Source organism: Phaethon aethereus (assembly GCF_964289735.1).
Source record: "Phaethon aethereus genome assembly, chromosome: 10".
NCBI classification, from domain to species: Eukaryota; Metazoa; Chordata; class Aves; order Phaethontiformes; family Phaethontidae; genus Phaethon; species Phaethon aethereus.
The window spans coordinates 15,272,332-15,299,570 of record NC_138586.1 but is presented as its reverse complement, the minus strand read 5'-3'; the positions used below and the strand labels follow the sequence as shown (position 1 = coordinate 15,299,570).

Here is a 27,239-nt window from a genome sequence, read left to right as displayed (position 1 = left end):
TCTTCCTTACAGATGCCAGTGCACAACTGTAATTTGATAGAGCTCACACGAACAAAGTCTAAAACTAAATCCTAATCAGCTATCAAATGTCATGTAGTCTATACTACAGGACCTCACCTCACTGTAATGTACATCCATCATCCCACCATCTTCTTTCATTGCACCTTCTTCATCAATGTTGGGAGTGATTTTCCTGAAGGCAGTGCATCCACTGGGGAAGAGTTCTGCAGCAGACAAAAGCAAATGGATTGGTATAATAACATATCTCAAATGCATCATGCTTCAATGGCCAGGGAAGCGGTCTAACAGATAGCGAAGTCCTACAAGTAGCAGGGGACCTGACTCCCATTTTTGCTACTGATTTGCTGAGTATGAGACTGAACACATCAGAACCTCCCCAGCTATTTGCCATGGGAGTCACTCCTAGTATGTAACAACACCAAGCACAACAGATTTCCCACTGTGCTATCTGGAAGTCATCTTTGACCAACCTAATGGGCTGCAGCCCGCTGAAAGTCAGGAGAGAAGGACAAGGGTCTATCTTTGCACAGAAGATGCAAGAAGAAAGCTATTGCTGATACTGTAAGTGAACAGGACTGTACACACCTAGCAGAAAGCACAGTTAAGTACAGAATTTGGAGGGACTCCAAGCCCCCTGAGCAAGGCACTTAAGACCTTTCCAGCCAATGCAGTGCATATAATCAGCTTTTATGCAGCCTTAACTTTCTGAAATGTTGTGTCCATTTCAACAATTACTCCCTTACATGGAAATGAGAAATGGGGTCAATATATCAAACTGTGGAACACATATTTAAAAGAAAACCTGCAAAGTGGTGTTACTTGAGAACACACAAGTCTATCCTTCCTTCCTGTTTTGCATTAAACCACAACACTCTCTTTTTTTCTGATTGTTCTTTACATATTTGTACAGTTAGGCTACAGTCTCATTTTTTAACTGAATGTTGACTGCTTTATTCTATAGTCTTCTGTACTGCCTATAGTGATACTTCTGATGAACAAACTGACAGCCAGTTTTTAACATGGGCTTCCCCTGTGAGCACATTTCCTAATGTAAAATACAACTGAACATTTAAACTGAGATATGATGTGTCAATTATTATTTCACTCAGCAACGTGCCAACATGACTGCCTAAGCAGACCTGGCCAGCCCAGTAAATGCTTATGTGTGAACAACTGGATTCCTTTCCTAAAAAATACTCATCTTCTTCTAGCTTTATCCACTGCATTTTTTTTTCCTTTTTAGCTTGTTTCTAAAATAATCATTTACCAAATCAAAAGAAACTTCTCTTTAAAAATATTCTGGTCCCCCAAAGCCCATCACTGCGTCTTCGTCCTTGTGCCTCCCAAACAGTGCACACTTACTTTTCCTGTGCAGAAATTCTGCAACGAGGGCTGCTACATGAACATAACACATGGCTGCCTGCAAAGTACAAAGGCAAAATTAAAATGTCATCTGTACAGCTGTCTTGTTGCACATCATGTTTTTAATTACATGAGTTACCTCCGAAAAGTCTCCGTTTTTTACATGTATCTTTGCCATACTGTCCAGCCATGTTTTCCGGAGCTCTGGCGTACTTGCATAAGATTTGGCTAAACTGTATTGCAGATCTATCAACATCTCTGGATCCTTTTCGTGTTCTTTCATTTGAGCAGTAGCCATAAGCACTGTACGGATTCTCTTTGTCAAATCTTTGACTTCGGAAGGAAAAGCAGTTGCCTGACACAAAACAAATCTAATTAGAAGCAAATACAGAAATAAATGGTATTCCAGGCTTTGCCAAAGTCTTTGCTACACTTTCAGCCAACACTTCACTTACTGCCAGTCTGAAAATGCCGAGAACAGAGGAGAGAAGACTAACCATAGCTTTTACTTATTGAACTCGTACTGCATACAGTGTACACTATTTCATACGCAATTACAGGCGGTTCAGTCAGGGCCTGCACAGGGCCAATCTCTCCTGGTCGTGTGCAGGATGCCAGGTTGGCTGTTCCCATGCTACCATGAGGCAAGTACTTTGGCATCCTGAGGAGCTGGTGTGAGAGCGAGACAGAAGTGCTCCGTGCATGTGAATGTCCCAGGATGAGACCATAAACCATGCCTGAAGTATTTTGCATTTCATTCAACATACGGCTTGTTAATCTCTGATGTGGTCATTCTTCAATTCCTAAAGCACCAAAGGCATTTGTAGAGCTTCCCACCACAGGAATGTAATAAACAGAGAAATGAGGCTGCAGTCTGATCCCCTGCTCAGAGCAGGGCCGTTATTGAGTTAGAGCAAGCCTTGTCTGGCCAAGTTTTATAACCTCTGTGCACAGAAATCCCACGTCCTTTCTGGGCACTGCCCCAGGGCTGCACCATATTCTTGGGAAATAATTTTTTCTTTACGTAAATTTGGAATTTCCCTGGTAGCAACTTGTGCCCACTGCCTCTTGTCCTGCCACCCCACACCTCTGTGAAGAGCCTGACCTCCTCATCTCTATAGCCTCCCTTTTCGGTAGTGGAAAGCAGCAGTTAGGTCCCCCCGCAGCTTTCTCTTCCCCACGATGAGCCCAGCTCACGTTCCCTCTCCTTGGGCTCCTGTTCCCTAGCTATCTCTGTGGCTGTGCATGGCATCCTCTCCAGCGTATTGAAATCTTTCTTGTACTCTTGCACTTAAACTGGATATAACGATGGTCTCATGATGCAAAATACGATCAGCAAAGCACGGCTCAGTGAAACCTTTATAAACATCTGCGTGCAGAAGAGAACCAAGGTTTTTGCAAGGTATATCCTAAGTATAACTTTATTGTAGCACAATTCAACACCTATTTGAGGTTCCCATTCCGCCTTTAGGTCACAGGATAATCACAGAATTGTAAAAACTTTTCCCATTTTCCTCTATCCTACCTTGGCAGCTACACTGTGTGCAATGGAGCAAGCTGCAGTGATGACATATTGTTCACTGGGTTGGGTAGAAGCTGTTAATTCTAGTGCAAAGACAGACAATCATTTTCCAAAGAAATACAACCATTAATCTCCATGAAAGAGGGCTTTCTTAATATTACTGACACTTGATTGATTAAAATTAATTCCTGCTAATTATTACCATCAGGCAACAGAAGTAAAAGACCCTCCCTTGTGATTCCTCTCAAAGCTGGAAGTTCTTTGAAAGTTCTTTGGACACCCTTGCAAGCAGCACACTTTGCAACGTGTAACCTGAATTGCAGAGCTCCCTCCTCTTGGTCTGAGGCCTCACAGATGGAGCATGACCTGCCTGTGCAGCTAGCCCTATTGCTGTTGGCATAATACTTGTTTACTGAGCAAACACAGCCTAGTATGACCTTATAAATATAATAGTTCCAATCATTAGCCTTACCCTGAAACATGGTTTTCTTGAGTGTGTCCCCGGTCTTGCATTAATGGCTGGTAACACATGATGTGATTTAATGTCTTCAACTTACCTTCATAGGTCTGTCACTGTTTGCAAAGTTGTTAATGATGAGCAAGGAGTCCTGAAACCTCGTCCCACCACTGAGTGCCACATCTGCTATTAATTGGCTCACTGCAATTATTATCTGTTGGGACAGAGTAGGGGCTTTATTTAAATGAGCCCTAATAGAGGAGTTTTATTGTCACAGTTAAGTAAAAAGCTCATAGGAAAACATCACATCTTTCCCACAACATAAGCAATGGTGGTTGTTGTAGGTTTGCTGTCATATCTGCCAAGGACAAATACTTCCCAGAGGACCAAACTGCTTTGCTGAACAACAAGTTCACAGAATTAACAATATAACAATCATAATACAAATCCCTGTTTGGGTATTACATACCTTCATCCATTACAACCCAGAGAGCGTTCATCTGCCCTACTGCTTCAAAAACACAATGCTGCAAAAGCAGCTCCAGGAAAATCCCTCCTCCTGCCTCAAAAGCAGCTTTTTTTGCTTCCCCTTCCACCCCATCCCGGCCAGCCTCTGGGGCAGAGATGTGTCTTGTGTCTGTGATTCCAAAAATTCAATAGCTTGGAGTACTTGATGGCAGTGTATTTTACCCAAAGGGCCCTGGGCTAATCACTGGAAACAGGAATTAGGCAAAGCCTGGAAATCAAGAGGATTTTTGTCCATATAACAACGACAAGATCCTCTGCAGATAGGAGGTGACACAGTTATATTGATGCATTTGTTCATTAAATCTAAGGTGTCCTGCTCTCTACCTTTTCCCCAGTCACTGACCTGAAGATGTGTTCTCAGAAATGTTCTCCTTTTGGTGAACTCAAAGTTATTTCTCATGAGGAGATACAGAAGAGCAGAGGCTTCGTTCCTCGTGGAGGACACCTTGGAAGTGCAGCACTTCAGGATCTCATAGCAGAGGGCAGCACACATGTTCACCCTCCCCTTGAAAAACGCTGAGGGAAACTTCACAAGAGGCATGCAAATATTAGAAAATACACCATTACATTACAACCACAGAGCTCAGAGGGACAGGGGCATGGGGCAACACACTGGGCTCCAGCCCGGACAGCCGCAATAAAACTTCTGCCAGAGTTTTGAGCCTGAAAGTATTTGTGGGAATGAATTAGGGGCCTATTTTTAACCATGTTTCCTAGAGCAATGTGAACTTTGCTGTCACACTTTTTGGGGATGTGCTTCTGTATGTCTGTCTATCCCCTCCCCCAACAACTTTTGGTTTCATTGGAAATTCTCACAAAATCAGACAGACGGAGAGGTTCTATGTTCTTAGAAAACCCATAAGTGCCAGCACTGGGGCAGAGAGGAGAGGTCCCACGGGCATTCCCACCAAAGGTTGCCATCTGGGACATCAAAAAATCTGCCAGAGCCCAACCAGAAGTCCAACCCTGCTGGGAAACATGACCTGCAATGTGTGCACAGCTACTTCTACACGTCCCCCCAAAAAACCCTAAAATCATAACTGCCCTCAGGAATGCAAACAAGAGACTTGCTTCTCCCAGAGACCCTAAAATACACAGTGACCTGCCCTGGCTCCCCAGACGGAGCCGGCCCCAGAGAGCAGCAGGACCCAGCCAAACCGCAGCGTGAGCTACCTTGGTTAGCAGCGGAGCTCAGAGACCTGCAGCCGGGTGAAGAAAAGCAGAAGACTGAAGACCAGCACCCCGTACTGCCGTAGCACGTCTGTCACCTTACCAAAAACACCTACTTCCAAGCACGTCCGCAGGGGCCGTGCCTGAAGAGCAGACGGCTGCAGCGGTGCCCTGCCCTGGCAGCCGCAGCATCCATGGGGGGCTCGCTGGAGCCGGGGACCGCTGGCGCGGGTCCGTCTGGCTGCGGTCATGAGTGGCGGCTGGTGGGGAGGGGGCACTGCCACACAGCTTCCTTCCGCCCCGGCCACAGCGGGCTGGGCGCAGGGAAGCAGAAGAAGGAAGGGTTTTGTTGTGGCTTGCAGCCGCCTCCGCAGCCACCGCAGGGACCTGGCTGGAGAGGGGCGATGCTAACACCTCCCGGAGGGAGCAGAGGCTCTTTGGGCATCGCACAGTGACACTCTGCTCCCTCTGACGCAGCTGGGGACCAGCTCCAGGGAATTTCCTGGCACAAAGAGGCAACGCTTTTGGTCTGTTCAGGGGAGAGATGTGCTCAGTTCATTCAAGACTCAGTGGGCCTCATGGGGCATGGTCCATGAGCCACTTCTAGCTGCCCCACTACCTTCACCCCATGAGAGATGATAGTAATTACCGTCAGAGTATTCACTCACATCCTCTAAGCCAGAGCCTGGAGCTGTTACTGTGGCCCTCTACTCCTTGCCTTAAGTATATATGATTTAGAAAAGCTTGTAGGCACTGCTGTGGCCACCACCATGGCGTGCTGGTGAAATGGTCTCAAAACAGGAATCTAGGAGCTGTGGCTAGCAAGACTACACCGTTGGGCTTACACCAAGCCACACAGGTTACAAGTCAGTATGAAGACACTGCCCAAATACTTGGTGTGTACTGCCTCCAGCCAAAAATATTTTCATTAAAAAAAAGGGAGAAAGAAAAGAAGCAAATAAACATCATAGTAACACAGGGCCAAGAGGATCATGTGTGCACTCGGGAAAGGAGTTATTAAGTAATTGCTGCCTATTGTAATGCAAACCTTCTCCCATAGTGAGATGAGGTTGTGCTCAGAACTGGGATTAGCCCAGAGCTGGCCACAATGATGTGTGACTGGGCATGCACAGGCAGCACACGGGCACCCAAGAAGACAGAGCTGGCACTTGCTCTCAGCAGAGACCACGCTGCTTGCCTGCAGAGGCTTTTCAGACACAGGGAGAAAAACTTGGCCTGAGAATCTGCTGCAGAAGAAGCCCAAGATCCCTCCCTGTGTGCTCCCCTCCACACTGCACCAGCTCTGGGAGGAAAAACTGTGCCCTGCTCATAGGGCACCTGCGTCCCCAGCAGCTCCTTTCGGGAGACCAAGTCCAAGCAGATGCAATCGCTCCTGATGCCAGGTTTGGGGCACTGGACCCAAGGGTCGATGCCTGCTGGAGATCTGGCCAGGTGCTACCTGTGGCTCTCCAGCTGGCAAGAGCTGCTGAACAGCATGTGTGGCAACGAACCTGCGTGCGCTGGAGGAACGCGTTGCTTATCCAGCTCTATTAGAAGGGCCAGAGCAGGAGTCAACGCAGCGAGCAGCTCCCAGAGAGGCCTCAGCACAAAAGGGACATGAGGGCAGGGCAGCCACAGCAGCGGACAGGACATGCCAAGTGCCCTTCACAACAGCGTGGGAGGCTGTAATGGTGCTGCCTCCTGAAAGCACTAATGGGGAGGGAAAGCACAGCTTGATGTGGTCAGAGGGAATTGCTAACAGGACAGGGAAAAGCTTCCCAAATCAGCTATTGCAGGAGATGAACAAGGCTCTGCTGCCCTGGTCCTTCAGGGCCTGGGATTTGCGATGCCTCTAACATGCCCTGCTAGTGCCAACACACCGAGGGACAGGGAGGCATGGAGTGGGCAGCTACATGGGGTTTCCATCACTCTCGCATCCATGTGTCCAAGCTGCTCTTTTACGCAGTGCAAATTGTCTCAGCCCCTTCCTCTGTTCATGTTTTCCTTCCTAACCCTTAATTTCAAGATCATTCCCAAGCATGTACATCTGTAATTATCTGTAAGTGATGGTCTGAAAAGAAGGGTTTAGATGTTAAGGAAACCTAGGGTATAAAACAAGTGCAATCTAGCTTTTGTTGCTTCTTCCCAGCTGGTAAAACAGAGACAGCTTTATCCCGAAATTCCCAGCAGACATGCATGCAAGCAGGATTCATTCTAAAACCAAAACCAAACATGCAAACAATTATAGACCTTGTTTGTTCTTCGCTTTCTTGTGACATGTCTTTTTTTTTAAGCCTTTTGCCTATCAAGTAACCAGATTTAATGCAGAAAGCAAGCTACTTTTAAGAATGATTTTGGGATGCAGAATAAATCTCAGGAGTTTTGTCGCCTCCAGCAACCATTTGCTGTGACCCTAGATAAGAGGGGGATTCTTTTCCATGTAATTATTAGCTACAGAAGGCCATAAAAATGACAAATTGTCCATTCTAGCTGTGTCAAAGGTATAACTCACTTTTGGTTTTTGTCCTGGTTTCAGCCAGGATAGAGCTGGTTTTCCTCACAGAAGCTAGTGTGAGACTGTGTTTTGGATTTGGGATGAGGAACTGTTGATAATGTGCTGATGTTTTGGGTTGTTGCTGAGCCGTCAAGGACAGTCCAGCTTCTTGTGCTGGCCTGCCAGCGAGCAGGCTGGGGGTGCACGGGGAGCTGGGGGGACACAGCCGGGACAGCTGACCCAGACTGGCCAAAGAGATATTCCCTACCATACGACGTCATGCCCAGTACATAAACTGGAGTTGGCTGGGGGGGCGGAAATCGCTGCTCGGGGACGGGCTGTCGATCACGGGGTGGTGAGCAATTTCTGTATTGGGCATCACTTGTTCTTATACATTCCTTTGTTGGTATTATCATTATTGTTCCCTTCTTTCTTTCTGTCCTATTAAACCGTGTTTATCTCAACCCACGAGGTTTTTCCTAATTCTCTCCCCCGTCCCGCTGTGGGAGGGAGAGTGAGCGAGCGGCTGCATGGTGCTTAGCTGCCGGCTGGGGCTAAACCACGACAGTCCTTTTTGGCGCCCAACGTGGGGCCCGAGGCTTGAGATAATAACGGTTGCAGGTCACAATATCAGTTTGATTTGCATCATGCTCTCGTCTTTGCTGTACATGTTAAGGATCGGTGTTGGTTTCTGCGGGCTGCTGTACTCTGCAATGATTAGTAATGTCTCGCCTGTGAATTTTGTTTTTAGAGCAGTGACCTTGAGCTTAATGTGGTATCATCTGAGCTCTGTACTAAAGCCGTTACTGTATTTTGGCTACAGTCTTGTGGAGACGATTAGCAATTATACTTCTGCCTCTGAAAGGTTTTTTATGGAGGAAATGCAGAATGGTACCTTTGATACCCTCTATCATAACATTTCCTCCTTCATCACAATAATTTTTCAGTATTTTGAACACCCTTGGCTGGTTAAAATACCTCTATTGCTACTTCTGGGGAACATGGTTTCAGTTTTGTCTAAGGTTGGCAAGCAATTTAAGAATATCACCCGGAGATCTGCCCCAAGGCTGGATAGTTATGAATGGCAGGGTGTGTGGAACAGCATGGGCAAATGCCTGGGGCGGTGGGCACCTCCGGTGTTTTGGAGCTTCACTCCCGAACAAGTGCAGAATCCTGATAAACTAGCAGAATATCTGGAAGAAGTATGCTGTCAGCCTGGCAGCTCCAAGGAGACACAAATCATTGCCATGTGCTGGGGCCTGGCCCATGCCTACCGAACCCTATTTAACACTGTGCAAAGGGGAGAGGGGCTCTCTGGGTCTGATGGCAATGTGGCAGGCACTGTGACTACTCCAACGTCTGTAGCAGGCACTGTCACTACTCCAACCCCCACGGCGGGCACTGCCACTACTCCAACCCCCACGGCGGGCACTGTAGCTACTCAGACTGTTGCAGCTGAACCAGAGGACCAGCCCATCCCGGTATCAGTTGCCCCTGTACAAAAGAAGAAATCTTGGAAGCGGAAGTCAGCTCGTTTAGTAAGGGAGGAGGAAGATCCTGCTAAGAAGGAGCCAGAGGAAGAGAGTGAGGAGGCAGAGTGCTCTGAAGCAGGGCCATCACAAGCACGGAAGAGGGAAGAGAGCGAGTCATCGCTTGAAGAGGAGGAAGAGGAGGAACTTATAAAAGAGATGGTAACTACCCGATCTCTATCCCTGAGTGAATTGCGAGATATGCGAAAGGATTTCAGCCGTCGTCCAGGTGAGCACATTGTCACCTGGCTGCTCCGATGCTGGGATAATGGGGCCAGTAGCCTGGAATTAGAGGGTAGGGAAGCCAAGCAGCTGGGGTCCCTTTCTAGGGAAGGGGGCATTGACAAAGCAATTGGAAAAGGTGCACAAGTCCTCAGCCTCTGGAGACGACTCCTGTCGGGTGTGAAGGAAAGGTATCCCTTCAAGGAAGATGTTCTATGTCACCCAGGCAAGTGGACCACCATGGAGAAAGGTATCCAGTACCTGAGGGAGCTAGCGGTGCTGGAAGTGATTTATGGTGACTTGGACAATGGACAATCATCCAAAGATCCAGATGAAGTCAATTGCACGCAACCTATGTGGCGGAAGTTTGTACGGAGTGCACCATCATCATATGCCAACTCATTAGCAGTAATGGCCTGGAAGGACGGAGAGAGACCAACGGTGGATGAATTGGCTGGCCAACTCCGGCAATACGAAGAAAGTCTCTCTTCCTCCCTACGGGCCTGCGTCTCTGCTATAGAGAAACTGTCCCGAGAGTTCCGGCAATTCAAAGAGGATATGCCCTACCCTCCACCCATACGGACCAGTGTCTCAGCCATTAGGAGTAAGCGCTCTTCTGTTCAAGAGAGAAGATATAGAGGATACACACCACGAGCCACCCTGTGGTTTCAATTGCGTGACTACGGAGAGGACATGAGGAGGTGGGATGGAAAACCTACCTCGACCCTAGAGGCACGAATACGCGAGCTGCAAGGAAAAACAATTACAAAAGGGGGTTCAGGTTCCTCGAGGAAAATCGTCGCTCCACTTTCCAGTGGGCAGCTTCCCAGAAAGAATAGAAGAGCTGATCTCACCTCTGATCCTCTTGAAGGGACTTCTGATTCCTATTTACAAGAAGTGGGTAACGAGTACTATGAGCAGGATTAGAGGGGCCCTGCCTCCAGCCAGGCGGAGGAGAGGGACAACCGAGTTTATTGGACTGTGTGGATTAGATGGCCTGGCACGTCAGACCCACAGGAATATAAGGCTTTAGTGGACACCGGTGCACAATGTACCCTGATGCCATCAAGCCATATAGGGGCAGAACCCATCTGTATTTCTGGAGTGACAGGGGGATCCCAACAGCTGACTGTACTGGAGGCTGAAGTGAGCCTAACTGGGAATGAGTGGCAGAAGCACCCCATTGTGACTGGCCCGGAGGCTCCGTGCATCCTGGGCATAGACTACCTCAGCAGAGGGTATTTCAAGGATCCAAAAGGGTACTGGTGGGCTTTTGGTATAGCTGCCTTGGAGACGGAAGAAATTAAACAGCTGTCCACCTTGCCTGGTCTCTCAGAGGACCCTTCTGTGGTGGGGTTGCTCAGGGTCAAAGAACAACAGGTGCCGATCGCTACCACAACAGTGCACCGGCGGCAATATCGCACCAACAGAGACTCCCTGATCCCCATCCATGAGCTGATTCGTCGGCTGGAGAGCCAAGGAGTGATCAGCAAGACTCACTCACCCTTCAACAGCCCCATATGGCCAGTGCGAAAGTCTAATGGAGAGTGGAGACTGACAGTAGACTATCGTGGCCTGAATGAAGTCACGCCGCCACTGAGCGCTGCTGTGCCGGACATGCTAGAACTTCAATATGAACTGGAGTCAAAGGCAGCCAAGTGGTACGCCACCATTGATATTGCTAACGCGTTTTTCTCGATCCCTTTGGCAGCAGAGTGCAGGCCACAGTTTGCTTTCACTTGGAGAGGTGTCCAATACACCTGGAATCGACTTCCCCAGGGGTGGAAACACAGCCCTACCATTTGCCATGGGCTGATACAAACTGCACTGGAACAGGGTGAAGCTCCAGAGCATCTGCAATACATTGATGACATCATCGTATGGGGCAACACAGCAGAAGAAGTTTTCGAGAAAGGGAAGAAAATAATTCAAGTCCTTCTGAAAGCTGGTTTTGCTATAAAGCAAAGTAAAGTCAAGGGACCTGCACAAGAGATCCAGTTTTTAGGAATAAAATGGCAAGATGGACGTCGACAGATCCCAACGGATGTGATCAACAAAATAACAGCTATGTCTCCACCAACTAGCAAAAAAGAAACACAAGCATTTCTGGGTGTTGTGGGTTTCTGGAGAATGCATATTCCAAATTACAGTCTGATTGTAAGCCCTCTTTATCAAGTGACCCGGAAGAAGAACGATTTTAAATGGGGCCCTGAGCAACGACAAGCCTTCGAACAAATCAAACAGGAGATAGTTCATGCCGTAGCCCTCGGGCCAGTACGGGCAGGACAAGATGTTAAAAATGTGCTCTACACGGCAGCCGGGGAGAATGGCCCTACCTGGAGTCTCTGGCAGAAGGCACCAGGAGAGACTCGAGGTCGACCTCTAGGGTTTTGGAGTCGAGGATATAGGGGATCTGAGTCCCGCTATACTCCAACTGAAAAGGAGATATTGGCGGCATATGAAGGAGTTCGAGCTGCCTCAGAAGTGGTTGGTACTGAAGCACAGCTCCTCCTGGCACCCCGACTGCCGGTGCTGGGCTGGATGTTCAAAGGGAGGGTCCCCTCTACGCATCATGCGACTGATGCTACGTGGAGTAAGTGGGTCGCGCTTATTACACAGTGGGCTCGAATAGGAAACCTTAATCGCCCGGGAATCTTGGAAGTGATCATGGACTGGCCAGAAGGCAAAGATTTTGGAATATCACCGGAAGAGGAGGTGGCGCGTGCTGAAGAGGCTCCACCATATAATGAACTGCCAGAGAACGAAAGGCAATATGCCCTGTTTACTGATGGGTCCTGTCGTATTGTAGGCAAACATCGAAGGTGGAAAGCTGCTGTATGGAGCCCTATATGACGAGTTGCAGAAGTGGCTGAAGGACAAGGTGAATCAAGTCAGTTTGCGGAGGTGAAAGCCATCCAGCTGGCTTTAGATATTGCTGAACGAGAAAAATGGCCAGTACTCTATCTTTATACTGACTCATGGATGGTAGCAAATGCTCTATGGGGGTGGCTGCAGCAATGGAAGCAGAGCAACTGGCAACGCAGAGGCAAGCCCATCTGGGCTGCTGAATTGTGGCAAGATATTGCTGCCCGACTAGAGAATCTCGTCATAAAAGTACGTCACGTAGATGCTCACGTACCCAAGAGTCGGGCCACCGAAGAACATCAAAACAACCATCAGGTGGATCAGGCTGCTAAGATTGAAGTGGCTCAGGTGGATCTGGACTGGCAACATAAGGGTGAATTATTTATAGCTCGGTGGGCCCATGACACCTCAGGCCATCAGGGAAGAGATGCAACATATAGATGGGCTCGGGATCGAGGGGTGGACCTGACCATGGATGCTATTGCACAGGTTATCCATGAATGTGAAACGTGTGCTGCGATCAAACAAGCCAAGCGGTTAAAGCCTCTCTGGTATGAAGGACGATGGTTGAAATATAAATATGGGGAGGCCTGGCAGATTGACTATATCACACTTCCACAAACTCGCCAAGGCAAGCGCTATGTGCTTACCATGGTGGAAGCAACCACCGGATGGCTGGAAACATACCCTGTGCCCCATGCCACCGCCCGGAACACTATCCTGGGCCTTGAAAAGCAAGTCTTATGGCGACATGGCACCCCCGAAAGAATTGAGTCAGACAATGGGACTCATTTCCGAAACAACCTCATAGACACCTGGGCCAAAGAGCACGGCATTGAGTGGGTGTATCATATCCCCTATCATGCACCAGCTTCCGGAAAAATTGAACGATACAACGGACTGTTAAAGACTACACTGAGAGCAATGGGTGATGGGACATTCAAAAATTGGGATAAACATTTAGCCAAAGCCACCTGGTTAGTCAACACTAGGGGATCTACTAATAGAGCCGGCCCTGCCCAATCAAAACTTCTACGTACTGTAGAAGGGGATAAAGTCCCTGTGGTGCATGTGAGAAACATGCTGGGGAAGACAGTCTGGGTTACTCCTGCATTAGGAAAAGGCAAACCCATTCGTGGGATTGCCTTTGCCCAGGGACCTGGGTGCACTTGGTGGGTAATGCGGAAGGATGGGGAAGTCCGATGTGTACCTCAAGGAGACTTGATTTTGGGTGAAAACAGTCAATGATTTGAATTGTATTATGTTAATTGTTCAGAATGACATTACTACTATGGCTGCTATCTACCATATCAATGGTATTATAGTAAGAATCACCCAGACTGATGAAGAATGAGCTTCACTGAAACCAAGCAACGTGCAGCAGTGATGAAACCAGAACTGGCTTCAGCAGCTTGCGCCCAACAAATCCCTCAAGATCGACATCTTCGACCTGCAGATCATGGACATGGACCGTGCCAGATGACAATCCAACACCACATACCATCTCCCCTGCCCTGAGAGACTGCTATGATGGATGAAGCCCAGAGTCATGGACTGACTGAACTCCATAGACATTTTAAGTGATGGCCCATGGACTAAGAGAGTGATATCTGTGTGTATATATTAAAGGACAGGAAGAGTAATAATGAATAATTGGAATGTATTGAAAAGTATAGGACCTGGGCATGACGTAAATGGTATGGAATAAGGGGTGGATACTGTCCTGGTTTCAGCCAGGATAGAGCTGGTTTTCCTCACAGAAGCTAGTGTGAGACTGTGTTTTGGATTTGGGATGAGGAACTGTTGATAATGTGCTGATGTTTTGGGTTGTTGCTGAGCCGTCAAGGACAGTCCAGCTTCTTGTGCTGGCCTGCCAGCGAGCAGGCTGGGGGTGCACGGGGAGCTGGGAGGGGACACAGCCGGGACAGCTGACCCAGACTGGCCAAAGAGATATTCCCTACCATACGACGTCATGCCCAGTACATAAACTGGAGTTGGCCGGGGGGGCGGAAATCGCTGCTCGGGGACGGGCTGTCGATCACGGGGTGGTGAGCAATTTCTGTATTGGGCATCACTTGTTCTTATACATTCCTTTGTTGGTATTATCATTATTGTTCCCTTCTTTCTTTCTGTCCTATTAAACCGTGTTTATCTCAACCCACGAGGTTTTTCCTAATTCTCTCCCCCGTCCCGCTGTGGGAGGGAGAGTGAGCGAGCGGCTGCGTGGTGCTTAGTTGCCGGCTGGGGCTAAACCACGACAGTTTTCTTGAAGTTAACACTAATTTATAGCTAACAGTGATATGCAACCCAAAACAAAGCAGTGCAGCTTTCGTATTTCAAAACAAACTTGTAGGAAAACACACCATCCTTGCACTTGTCATGAAATGCAGTGACCCCGCGGCTATTTTATTGTTACTTGGGCCTTTGAAAAGCCGTTCAGAGGACTTAAAAGGAAGTTTGGGACTCATGTGGTTATACAGTTGGCAAAGAAAACACTTCCTTATAGATACCATCTGCTGGGCTCATATCTTGCTTTTACAGAAGCAACACTGTGTCCTGTCATAGGGGAAATTAACTGTAATCAATTTTTCTTATCTTTGAAGACCCACAATACCAAATTTGGTGTGGATTCAGGCTGGCATAAATCCAAGAAAATGACCCCACTGCCCATACTTGCAGCAGCCAAGAACACAGCCTGCGTTGCTGTAATTAGCATCTTGGAAAGCGAACGTGGAACCCCTGAAGGGCTCCAGGTTTTGAAGGCTGATGGTGAGATCAAACTGAGCAGGTGTGCAGGTTTGGCTTTGCATTTAAAGAACCACAGAAAATTTGCCAGGGAGGCAAGGAAGGTCTCTTATTTGCTATAGGCACAAACCAAATATTTCTGGCTAAACAAACTTTCGACACGAGACGTGCAGAGAGACTGTGTCTGCGTGGGATGTGTGCAGATCTGCAGCAGGATGGATCTCAAGGCTAAGCAGATCACAGGCAAGCAGAAAACTCAAAAGAAAGGTGGAGCAGTAAACATGTATTGGACCCTGTAGAAAAACTGAGTGATTCCTGCCACTGCCCGTTGCAAATCTAGCAGGCTTTAAGAAGCTCCATGGAAAAACATCTCTTAGGAGACAACGCTGTCTGGAACCAGACAGGTAGCTAGCAAGACTTCTGCATTTTCTGCTTCTCATGTGTTTGCTTAGGACAACCCAAAATTCAGCCCTAGACATAGTCATACTAGCTCTTAGCTTTGCTGTGGGGTTATAGTAAATTGTACATAGCACAGACTTTTTCCACCTTTGAAAAACAGTTTAGCAAAAACTCCTTCTTTAACTTTGCTCAGCGACTAGTGCAAGACCTCCTTTGGAAGTAACACTTTGCTGCACATCATTCACATGCTGTACTTTGTCTGGCTGCAATCTCATGCCACATGGATTTACCTCATTAATGAAGTGTTGCATTCAAGTGATTTGAGAGTTTTTAATTCATTTTGAATTTGTGATAACCATGCAGCTTGGAAGGAATGGAGTTTGCATGCACATCTGGTCTTGAAAATGTACTTATGAGAAGCGGCAGGTTTTGACAAGCGTGAAGGAAAATGTCAGCAATAGCATCAGTCACTGCTCTTTTGTGGTTAGCTGAGGCTTTGATGCTGCTTGAACTCCAGGGATTAAACAGCCTCGCCGCTCACCCGGGTGCAGAAAAGCGTAGAAAGAGGTTCAGAAGGTACTACCCTCTTTCAAACACAGTGGGAGAGGAGCAGCTTGTCGGTACAAGTGTTATTCAAGCAATAGTGTTGTCAACAGTATTGACAGTTTGGGGCAAAGATTCAAGAAGCACCAGCTTTTGGCTGGACAGATACTAATCTTTAACAGCAGTTTTGTGACCAAGGCAAGTGAGGGAGTTCCTTGCAATTTCTCCTTTTGTCTCCTGATGTTCAACAAATAATAAATAATTGTTGAAACAGATAACTTAACCTGGGGTGTTTTTTAAATCATCAAAGAAGTTGTTTTCTAAAACACATCTGTAAACAGCACAAAATGTCAGTTTAACAGCAGTTTAAGTATACTGGTCTCTTCTGTCATACTTATATAAATTCTCCTGCACCTTTGGAGTCATGTATTACATACCTTGCTAATGAAAGCTCTCAGAGAGGCAAACACATGCTTAAGAGCTGCTTCTGACTGCCCATTTTTGAGAAAAGCCAGATGTATATCAAAAACCTTCTTCATGAGTGGATTGTGGCCATCGTTGCTTAAAAGCTGGGTCTGGAAAGCAATAAGAGAATTTATTTTGCAGAAATGTTGTGCCTGAAGCTGGAAATGACAGAGATAATGTTGCATAATCAACCACATCAACCCATAAGCCAAAATAGGGAGCTTTCAGTAAAAATATAACCAATAAATGTGACAACCAGTACGAACTTACACTGGTTGGTTGGAGGCTATTTTTATAGCAGAGAGTAAACCAAAAATATTTTATCACTTTTGCATCACTAATTCCAAAACCTAACTCAACAATCTGTACAACTTTCACTGGTTGCCTAGAGTTATTTTAAATAAAACAGGCTGTTAACAACATAACTATAACACTATTTTTTTCCATTTCTTTTTATTTATCTCAACAAGTGTTTTATTTGCAGCCCAAAAGAGAGAGAGAGAAGAAAAAAAAAAAAGTATCACTGGACACTTCCCTTGTCTCCTGCAAAGTCCTGACAGTCTGCACCTTCTGGAGATACAGTAAAATGGAATTACTTGGAGAGGATTAATACAGTCTGGTGTCAGAATTATCTTGCCTGTGCCTGCTGTCATCCTTGCAGCTGCAGCGCAGGAAGCCTGGCACATCGTGGCCACCCAGCAAGGATGCGGATGCCCCATATCGATAGGAGATCAATAGTCCCTATCTCATTGCCAGTCCAAGCAATCCTTGGGCTGGCTCAGATTTATCTTTTGACATCCTATAGACATCTTGAAGCAGGATCCGTACTTTTGACTGAACTCATTTACTCCGGCAGTAAGAACAGCATCAGCACTTTTACTGCAGTATAGAGCACACTTGTGTGCGGTAGCACCATATGACCATAAAAGCAAAGCAGAAGTCCATTAAAGCGGAAGGGAATCCAGTCTATCCTGTGGTTTGAAAATCACATTGTTTTGGTGGTTCAGCCATATGCAAAAGGAGGCAACTGAGAAAGTCAAGCAAGTTTTAACTCTTGCATCTAAATACTTCTGCTGTTGCCAAACTTTTAAGGAGTAATTTAACATATGCACCAGAATGGCTTTTTTGCTCTGTAACAGAAGCAGAGGATACTATTACCTTTCTCTTCATTTTATTCAATCTATCTAAAAAGGAAGTCTTCACTGCGCTTACTCTGAAATCTGGAGTTGGTTTTGTGACATTATGCAAGACACATTGCTATGAGCAGGATTCCATGAACCACACTTCGAGGAAGAGCTTTTCTGGAACAGTATTTCAATATTTTGCTGGCAGCCTGGGGTTCACTTCACCACAGAGGCTTTGATTCTTGTAGATGGCAATGACTGCCGGGAGTGTGAATCACTATATGGAGGACAAGACTTCTACCAGTGGTACTGGTCCTATCTGAACTGGCAACCACAGCTGGAATGCCTCAGCCCCAGAGACGTTCATATACGGTGATTCAAAGAAATCTGGGCCTCGCTTCTAGGCAACTTATGGTAGAAAACAGTTACTGTTCTAAGAATGCTAAACCTTCATTTCCCTTTTCTCTAGTCTCTCTTTTCTATATGATGTACATTTCCTCTTATGCTATTTTTGTAATGCCTACGCTCATGATATAACATCCACGTAATTTTCTCTGGTCTTGCAGCTTTGAAGAAATTGCAAGATTGCATAAGTACATAATTACTCTGAGACCCTGTGAAAATGGGTTTTTTATTTTGGAAAATAAACAAGCTGCAAATGATTTCCTTTCATAAAGCCTTTGGTAATCTGCCACTCTAGGAGAATGGATCAGGAAAATCAACACGCATATAGGACTGCAGCACACTTTTCTATAATACTTTTAATTTCAATGCTGACCTTGAAACTCTGAGTGAAAAAAGAGATGGTGTCCAGGACTGTCAGGCACACTTCGGTGGCAATATTGCCTTCCAGTAATGCCTGGTGCACAATATCTGCTTCTGAGGTGCCTGCATCTGCGGACAGAAAGCAAATCAGGAGGAAACAGTGTTCAACACTCTAGCTCCCACAAGATCTCAATGCTGATACAGATAAGGTTCTCCCCTTACACTTCACTGGGTTTGGGAGATGAGGTAAGAATAGCAAGATCCTGAATTTTACAGCTCCATTCAGAGAAGTTGTCTCAGCCTAATGTCAACCAAGAAAACCAATGTCAGTATTTCCCCTTAATCTCACTGTTTTTAAAGCCAGACAGAGAACAAGGTGTCCAAGCTGTATCTGCAGAGGGGAAACGGCAAGGCACTTCAACGGGGTGAAACTCGCCCACATGGAGAGGCTTAGAGCAGAGCTTGGCCCAGGGCTCTGTGCAGGGCCTGTCTCCTGCCTGCCCTGCTCGCTACCCAAACCAAGGCATCGCCTGCGCACGCACTCAGCCAAAGAGCTGAGTCAAGACAGGTGAGAGGAAAAGCCACACAAGTCCCAAGTCCCAGGGGTGATTTTTAAGGGACTGGTTTAAATGTCACCCCCACCAACCTAGGAATGTTGCAGGGAGAAGCAGTGACCACTGCAATTCTGCACAGTTTGAATACCTTGAAGCAACAAGTGGAAAATGGCTACATGCAGTTTTCAACAGGCCAATCCTTCACGGTCCCATCTCGCTCTGCTGTACTTACTGTGGTTGAGCGTGAAGGAGGTCTCCAAGCTGCCCAGATGCTGAAGCCGCACCTGCATCCCCCCAGCTCTGCTGCGGAGCGCTGGCATCGTCTGGGATTTCCTATCGGCTCCCGTGTGCTTGGATAACCAGGTGTCATGCACCCTGCGAGGGAAAGCGAAGAGTGCGGGTTTGGACGAGCAGCAGCGGCCACACCACTACAGGATTACGTGAGGCACCAGCATGGAAACCTGGCCTCCCTCCAACACACTAGTCTGGTTTATCCCAGACAATCCCAGCGCGACTGACCAGGCTACCCTGGTCTCGCCTGTGCCATATGGTTCTAGAGCTGATGAAACAGCAGTGCTGCTGCTCAGGGAGCAGCGGTGCAGCCATGACTCGTGTCTCACCTGCAGCCGACTGCGGGGGACACGGCCAACCTGCGCGGGCAGCCAGGAGCGCCTGGGCCTGGGGATCTCGTGCAGGAACTGGAGGGGAGGGAAGGGGCAGGGTGCTAAGATGAGGGGACTCTGCTTGTGGCATGGTGCTGAGCAGAGTCCCGGCCCTGCAGGCTTCCTGCCTGCTCGAGTTTGCCCGGCGTGGGTGTGCATGCTCCCTTCCTGCCTCAGCTGTGGCAGGGAGCATGGTGACGGCCCCCCACCCCAGCCCCAGACAGAAGAATACAGTACCTGGCAATATTTCTCTTCCCCACATATCTGAAGTGAAATAAACACACCCTAGAAAGAAAATAAAATATGTATCTGTTACAGATCCTGCAGATCAGGAACAATCCAGAACATTTAAAATCTACCCCATCCTTGCCTGCAGACATGCTCCTCTATGCATGAGGGTTGGGGTCTGTATTTAAAAGTCACTTGACCTCATACCCTCAGTTTCCAAGCCCTATGGCACATCCCTGCCTCCTCACTCATCTGTTCCACCAAACCCACTGCAAAGAGGAGGTTGTGCGGTGTCGGCGGGAGGCTGTGCCATGAGCCCTGCGCGCACGTGGGTGGGGGACCCCTCCGCACAGCCGGGACCGAGCACAGGGCACCGCCGCTTCACCGTGCTCCCTCGATACACACCGGTTTCTCCTCAGAGGGAGGAAGAGCATTTCATTACACCCTGGCCAGACACATCTAGTGCCGCACAGGACTGCGTGCACCCTGCGAGGCACACCGCATTCATGTCTTCTTCTTGGCCAGTGCTGCTGCACAAAGGTGCAGTGTTTGAATTGCAGCCTCGTGATACTCACTCCAGAAGCACAAGGACATTGATCAGCTCTTGGGGGGAGAATTTGTTCCAGTAAGCTAAAAGAGTGTCTGAAAGAAAGAAAAAAACAGTCCACAGAGATTTAAAAAAAATCAAAGGGGAACCTTACAGACCAAAACTGTCAGTGATGGTCTCTTGTCTTTCTGGCTGCCCCACAGTGAGCAAGAGCCACCAACCTTCAGAAATCATCTTCACGATGTAGAGGTAGCACATCAGGAGCGTCCGGATCTCAAACTGGTCCAGGCGGCTGCAGTGTGACACGCTGCTCCTCGTGGAGCTTCTGCGGATCTAACGGGACACGGACATGACGCGGAGGCCAGTGGCCCCGAGTGCCTGGGCTGTGCCCGAGTGGAGCGCAGGGCCAGACACCGTGCAGCGTGGGCACAGCAAATCCAGCACATACCAGATGTGCTGGCATTCCTCCTGTCCCCTTGCATGTGCACCCCCACAGCACCATGCTTTGGAGACATCTTATCCTTTGGGGTTGCTGCCCATCCAGTCACGGGCACCTTGGAAAAACTGCACGCATAGCCGAACGCTTCTCTGCCCAGAAAAAAAAGTCTGGACATAGAGCGATGGGTTAGCATCCAGCAAAATGCACAGCAGCCCTGCTTTTACTTCCCCAGCTCTCTGCAGTGTCTAAGCTCCCTGATAGACGTTTTTGAAGTTAGTTCTTGTCAAACAAAATAGTTCATTACCTGTCACAGTTTAAAGCAAGACTCTAACTGTTAAAGACATACACTTCAAGACAAAATGTCAGTTATTAAAAAACCAGGAAATTGCAGCTTAAGAAAAGACCTTTTTTTTCCCCTAATTTTTGGAAGTGTCTCTTTGTTTTTCCTCCTACTTAGTGACTTAGGCAAAGGTAAGTGAAATCCTGCTGGTGAGTCAATCTGTGTGGGAAAGGCTTGGGCATTGTGTGTTGAGAAACAGTGGACTCCTAGAGCTTTACGAATTTTTTTTGCATTCTCTCTGCTCACCCTAACCGTATCCTCTGGCAAATGATTACGATTAAGCTCTAAGCAGGACGCTTCTCTTAAAGCTGTGCCTCACATGTTTGGAGAGCGATCCGCAGATCTTATTTGGTGTTTATTCTGGGACAGGCTGTGGATATGAGTCATAATAAAACAGAATTAAACATTCAGTTTAGAGTTGGAGATTCAGTGCTATAGCCAGAACTTTGCTGTTGACCACGGTGAGTTATCAAGTCAGCACACAACTCACTCCAGGGGAACAGGCAATAACCAACATGTCTACCTCTGTAAAGCAGCGTTAAAGCTGTGCTGCGCCATGTGGCATTGCTTTTAAATGGTTTTGTGGATATTCATTCCCTAACAGAAAAGCTGTTTTCAACTACTCTGAAAAACATACCTTCAAGGACACAGAAGAGGCTGCCTAGCTGTGGGGAAGAGCTGAGCTGCAAGCAATAACGCTTTCTGCAAACCCCTTTCTGCAAACCCCTGTTGCTGCCAGCAGGGCTGAAGCATATGCTCAGAGCTTTACTGAATATGAACAGTTTGATAGTCAAGTGTTTGGCTATACTTGGTCTTGTAGCTTCGTGATTCATGTGGGAGAGCTTGAAAGGCCCCACCTCTCCTAAGCATGTCAGGACACAGCCAGCAGGAGCCCAGATAATCTTTGCCTTCCTTCTTGTAAGGGCCAAAGTTTTCAAAGATGCATTAATGATTCACGTCAGACAAAGACATCTGGAAAGTGCCTTGAGGAAAACCAGGGGCTGGTTTGCACAAATACCTGATTTCCATGCATGCAGTCTGCCAAAGAGGAGAGTACACCCTGCCTGAAATCTGGGGTCAGAGCTCTCTGTGGTGTGACCATGGTCACCTTCTGCAAGTGTGGGGCTGTGGTTATTAGCCTGTGCTGATTTTCCTACAAATACCTCATGTCCTCTTAAGTCAGCGCTCTCTGCCAATCTGACAGCACAGTGCTTTGCCTCCCAGCCATGTGCGGAAACCAGTTCCCAGCACCACGCACTGGGCACTGGCCAGGCTCAGCCCCATCCACGCACAGGGAGCACGCCTGCGTATGGATAAATGCACCATGGGAGCAGAGATTTTCCCCACGAATTTTGTCTTTCATCTTTGATAAGTCAACAGTTATACTTTTGGCTCAGAGATGTTTGGAAAGGGAAAGCATACCAGACCCACAAGGCTGACCTCCTCTGTTAAACATGACTCTGTTTCCAGACAGAGATATTTATAAGCTGGCTTTTGAGAGCGTTACCACGGGGAACTCCTTTTCCTTCCCCTTTATTTAACAGAGCCCACAGGCCGGTGCAGTAAGCATGGTCCTTTCTAAGCCCAGATACATTACATTTTCACTCTGATCCGGGGAACCGGTTGCCCCCTCTGAGTTCAGGGATCCTTTCGAGTCCTCTCGCTTTATTGCATGGCCATTGGGAAGTGCTGCTCCGCAGGCTGAAAAAAACCCCAAATCCCATAATTAACCCCTTCCCACTGGCACTTGTCAGCGCATCACGGACAGTGAGCGGCGGATGTGAATCGGACAGCGCAGACAGGGCTTGCAAAGACCCATGTCGAAAGGTGATTAATCTGGAAAGGACAGTTGGGTTGATACCACGTCCAGGGAAAAGCATGCAAACTCTGAGAGGCTGTTTGGCAGACGGCTGTTTCAGGTTTTGGGTAACGGGTTTTGGGTTTTTGGGCCTGGTAATAGTTACATTCAAAATAAGTGGGAAAGTTAAAGCTTAGAAAAATTAATTTACCTGGATCTTTGTCTGCAATCAGGCTGGATCTATTTGAGGGGGATGTGAAACTGCACATGAATTCATCCCTGGATGCCTGTAAAGCAATATGAGGTTTTTGTGACCAATGGAAGACAACCCCTATTCTCTTATAGAAGAGAATAATGAAATTAAAAAAAAGCAAAGTAGAGCAGCTTTTAAAACACAGATGAAAAAAATCTATTCTTTCCTTACTTCCTTAACAAGGAGACAAATGACTTGGGTAGGAGGACAAAGAATAGCAGAAGATATTAAAGTAAGTCATAGCAGTTTTTTCCTTTTTGTTTTTCATCACCTGAGTTGAAATTTTGAATTGTTTTTTTCAAATGTCTTTTTTGTTGTTGTTGTTGTTTTGACCTGAACAAAGAGGAAGGTCTAGTCTGGGAACCACACACAACCCTCAGGCAGATGGGCAACTCCCCAGAACAGCTGCTGGAGTCCAAGGCTGAGTCCTGTTGCAACTCATTGCACTCGGAGGGACTTACCTCACCTCACAGCACTACGCATACCGTAAAGAAGCACATTAAATGATAGCAAGGAGAAGAGTAGAGACTTTGTACCCAGCGCTGCAGACAAAGTCACAGGAAAAGCCAAATTAAAAGAAACAAGCACATTACGGGGCTGCAGGGAGAAGAAAAACAGACTTATTTCTGCAGGCAGTGGAAGTTGCGCAGGGGGTGTGCAGGGAGAGGAGGACCAAGGAGGGGGGCAAAGAGGCATCGCTGGGCTTTACTCACAGGGCTGGAGGCGGCCGCGCAGGAGTAGAGAGCCTCACGGCTGGCCACTCGCTGGAGGTTCTCCAGGAGCAGCCCGAACAGCGGCAGGTAGAGCTGGGCTATTTTTGCCTGCTGGTTCTGAAAAAAGACAGGGAGAAAAATGTAGGTAAGAGCCCAGGCTTTCAACAGAGTGAAAAAGGGAAACTCTTGAGCCAAAACACATACACACACACACACATATATATAGATATTTTTTTTTTTTACACACTATATATGGTGTCTGAGAACATGGGTTGGTTTGGCTTCTTATGTCCACTTCCAGAGCTGCCAGGTAGGTATTATCCTTCCAGCAGTGAGCTTGGGGCACTCAGGGATTTTGGGGGTGGAATAACATTTTCAGTCACACAGGATGTGTGACAAACTAAATCCCGGATTTCCTAACTCTTAACTGGCACTCCACTCATGGGGCTTGCTTTTCAAGTGCAACACCCAGGAGTAATGAAACAAAAATATTTGCTACTCACCTGGTGCTGGCTATTGCTTCCAGTCAGGAATTCTCCACAGCAAATCACAGAATTGTTAAGGTTGGAAAAGACCTTTAAGATCATCAAGTCCAACCATCAACCCAACACCACCAAGTCCACTAAACCATGTCCTGAAGTGCCACATCCACACGTTTTTTGAACACTTCCAGTGATGGTGACTCCACCACCTCCCTGGGCAGCCTGTTCCAATGTTTTGCCACTCTCTCAGGAAAGAAATTTTTACTGATATCCAGTCTAAACCTCCCCTGGTGCAACTTGAGGCCATTTCCTCTCATTCTATCACTAGTTACTTGGCAGAAGAGACCAACACCCACCTCACCACAACCCCCTTTCAGGTAGTTGTAGAGAGCGAAATGCTCTAACTAAAACAGTTTGTAGGAACAGATTAATTTGCATTAACTGATACAGATGGTTGATGCTTTCTAAATGCAGGCCTCTCTTATATCCAATTCTTTTTTGTTAAAAATTTATTATTATGGACTTGACAGAAAGGTTAAAAAAAAAATTTAAGGCTTGCAAATTGAATGGCACATTTTGACTGACACAAGGATCAAACTTTTTCGTCTGATTCAGTATGACAAAAGATAAAAGAAATTTTGAAAATGGCCATAGGCTGAGAAAACCCTCTCTCAGCCATTGATGGAGCCAGGGTTTCCTGGACGGAGTGAGACCGCAGTAACAGACCCTGCCAGCTCAGCCTGTCCTGCCTGTGATATGATTTTTTTGCTCCGGTCTCGGGACACCAGCTGAGCATCCTGCCTTGGCTCCAGGCACTTTCCTGGTCATGCAGTCCCAAGCACAACACCTACAAAAATCCAGCGGGACAATTTTAAGACAGGTGGTGTTTTTGAGAGCAGGGAGAGTGTTGCATGCCAAGGGGGCAAAGAGTTCCTGAATTAGTATGAGGGTTTTCAGGCACCCAGAAGAGCAGAAACAGGCTGCCTCTGACCCAGTCTTCCCAGTCAAGAGAGTTGGCAAATGTCTCCTGAAATATTAAGTCTTGCCAACTATCATGGGCTGTAGTTTTGTTTCCAGGCTGTGCCAGTCACCAGTGATTCTCGCTGTGGAGAAAAGCAAGCCCACCTCCTGTTCAGCCCTTCCAAAGGGGCAAAGAAGGGAGAGGAGAGGAGCTGGCTCTGGGTCCATGCAGAAGGCGGGAGCCCTGGACTTCTCCCACCCTTTGTGCCCAGGAGGCTATCCACATTCTCAGATAAAACCCAAGAACGCAGCACACTAGGAGCAATTTGAAGAGCTAAACTCTAAAGAGAGGAATGTTTTCAGCCTAGAGCAAAGACAGGTAGTGTCTGCTCAGGTAGCTTGGCACTTTCAAGGATATATGGGTCAGCAGGGAGCAGCATCAGGAAAGAAAACAAGCCCATCTCCAGGCTCTTTCGGCAATACCACACGCTGAGCCTCTGACTGAAGAAAGCAGAAAGCTACCCAGCGGAAATCCAGCTTCTCATGAGAATCCACAGATCCTCTCTTCTGATTCACTAATTAGTGAAACATGCAGCTGACTTGTAACAGGGATCAGTCCTATTTCCTAATTATAGTATATTAATGCAGGATATTAACTTAAGCCCAAGACCAGAAGAACATTGATGTTGCTTAATTTTGTTGAACAGCCTCTTGGCTAACGACACTCTCAAGTTCCTTAATGGCTCAGGGCTTTATTATCTAAATACTCAGCATGAATAAGAGTGCTGCAGTTATCTGACTGCCTTGTTTGTGTTCCTAGATCATTTCTCAGAGCTATTACTGTAATGCTGTAACTATCAGTTACTTACAGCAGTTCCCTAAAAAGTAAAGAGAATACCCTTGGTGCACCATGCAAGATCTAAGACTCTGACATGTGTTTTTTCATAAAATTCAAGAGCATTACATTTAAAAGCCAACAAAATATGCCTGACCTTGTGCTGATATCTGTTGTCGAAGGCATGCTTTATCAAGAGATTTTTTAAGACTGAGATGGCTGTATATCTGATATCGTAGTTGTCCTGCAAGGCAACAGAGGCTTCTCTGAGAAGCATCCCCACCAGGAAATGATGCCTGCAATATTCATCAGTTAAACTGTATTCAAGATTTACGTCTGAAAGAAAGAGCAAGGCAATGGTTAAGGGAACTGTTCTGAGGATCTGTTCAGAGAAAGATGTAAGAATCATGTAAACCAAAACAGTCTGCGCGTACAGTTCATCACTCTCTCCTACACTGCACTGATCTTTTAATAAAGCCTGAACTGACTACAGCTTTCTCCACCACTGAGTTAAGTCATATCAAAGAAATTGGCATCTTCCAGTTCAAGCTAATCACTAATTTTAGCCCTCACCATTTCAGCAGCAGCAAAACGAAGGATTTCTGCAGTGTGATGCTTTGCAAAGCTTAGCGCTCCGAAGAGTAATTTGTAAAGTCAGCGATGGATGAAATGGGGAAAGACTGCATGACTTACTGACTGGGGCTGCTTTGCTCCTGACTGGGGGTTACCCTGTAAACTACCCAGGCAGCGGAGGTGCCAACCTCCACCAAGCAGCTGTGAGGGTGGTAATGGGCAGTGGAGGTGGTGTGTTTATCACGGTCGCCCAAGCCTAGCAGTGCCGGCTCTGCAGCTTGTTCCACGTCCTCTGTGAAATCCGCCTTCCTTCTCCCCAGGCCAGAGAGCAAAGGCCAATACTCCTGCTGGAATGAGGGATGCAAACAAGGACATGGTGCCAAGTGACTGCTACTGCATCCTCCAGCAGTTTACACAGCTGGGCTTTCCAGCCCTGCTGCAAGGACCGGTGAGCCAGAACAGGGTTCCTGGCAGCTGCTTGTCAGAAACTGTGAGACTCCCTTAGCTTCCTACTGGCAGATATTGAACACAGCTCCTTCAAAGCTGCACTGACTGCCAGGAGAAAAGCAGCTCCGTACCTAATCACCTTGGTTAACTCAACTTGTACACTGCACCTCACACAGATTTGGGCTATATAGTGTGAT

General features: G+C 47.2%; 1 protein-coding gene across 1 annotated transcript in view; it reads right to left on the bottom strand.

Moving 5' to 3' along the window:
• DOCK11 (dedicator of cytokinesis 11) overlaps positions 1-27,239 on the bottom strand; it is a gene marked incomplete at its 3' end in the record, with an annotated part of 89,436 nt that overhangs the window by 11,000 nt on the left and 51,197 nt on the right. Inside the window, exons 31-46 of the mRNA XM_082004097.1 lie at positions 26,180-26,358; positions 23,746-23,862; positions 22,991-23,066; positions 22,579-22,682; positions 20,424-20,535; positions 20,231-20,297; positions 19,665-19,712; positions 19,386-19,463; positions 18,998-19,140; positions 18,225-18,340; positions 16,295-16,432; positions 4,234-4,416; positions 3,463-3,576; positions 1,523-1,738; positions 1,384-1,441; positions 118-224 (exon numbers count right to left, since the gene is read on the bottom strand). Of these exons, the coding sequence (XP_081860223.1) occupies positions 118-224; positions 1,384-1,441; positions 1,523-1,738; positions 3,463-3,576; positions 4,234-4,416; positions 16,295-16,432; positions 18,225-18,340; positions 18,998-19,140; positions 19,386-19,463; positions 19,665-19,712; positions 20,231-20,297; positions 20,424-20,535; positions 22,579-22,682; positions 22,991-23,066; positions 23,746-23,862; positions 26,180-26,358 (1,856 nt within the window). The remainder of the gene's footprint in view (positions 1-117; positions 225-1,383; positions 1,442-1,522; positions 1,739-3,462; positions 3,577-4,233; positions 4,417-16,294; positions 16,433-18,224; positions 18,341-18,997; positions 19,141-19,385; positions 19,464-19,664; positions 19,713-20,230; positions 20,298-20,423; positions 20,536-22,578; positions 22,683-22,990; positions 23,067-23,745; positions 23,863-26,179; positions 26,359-27,239) is intronic.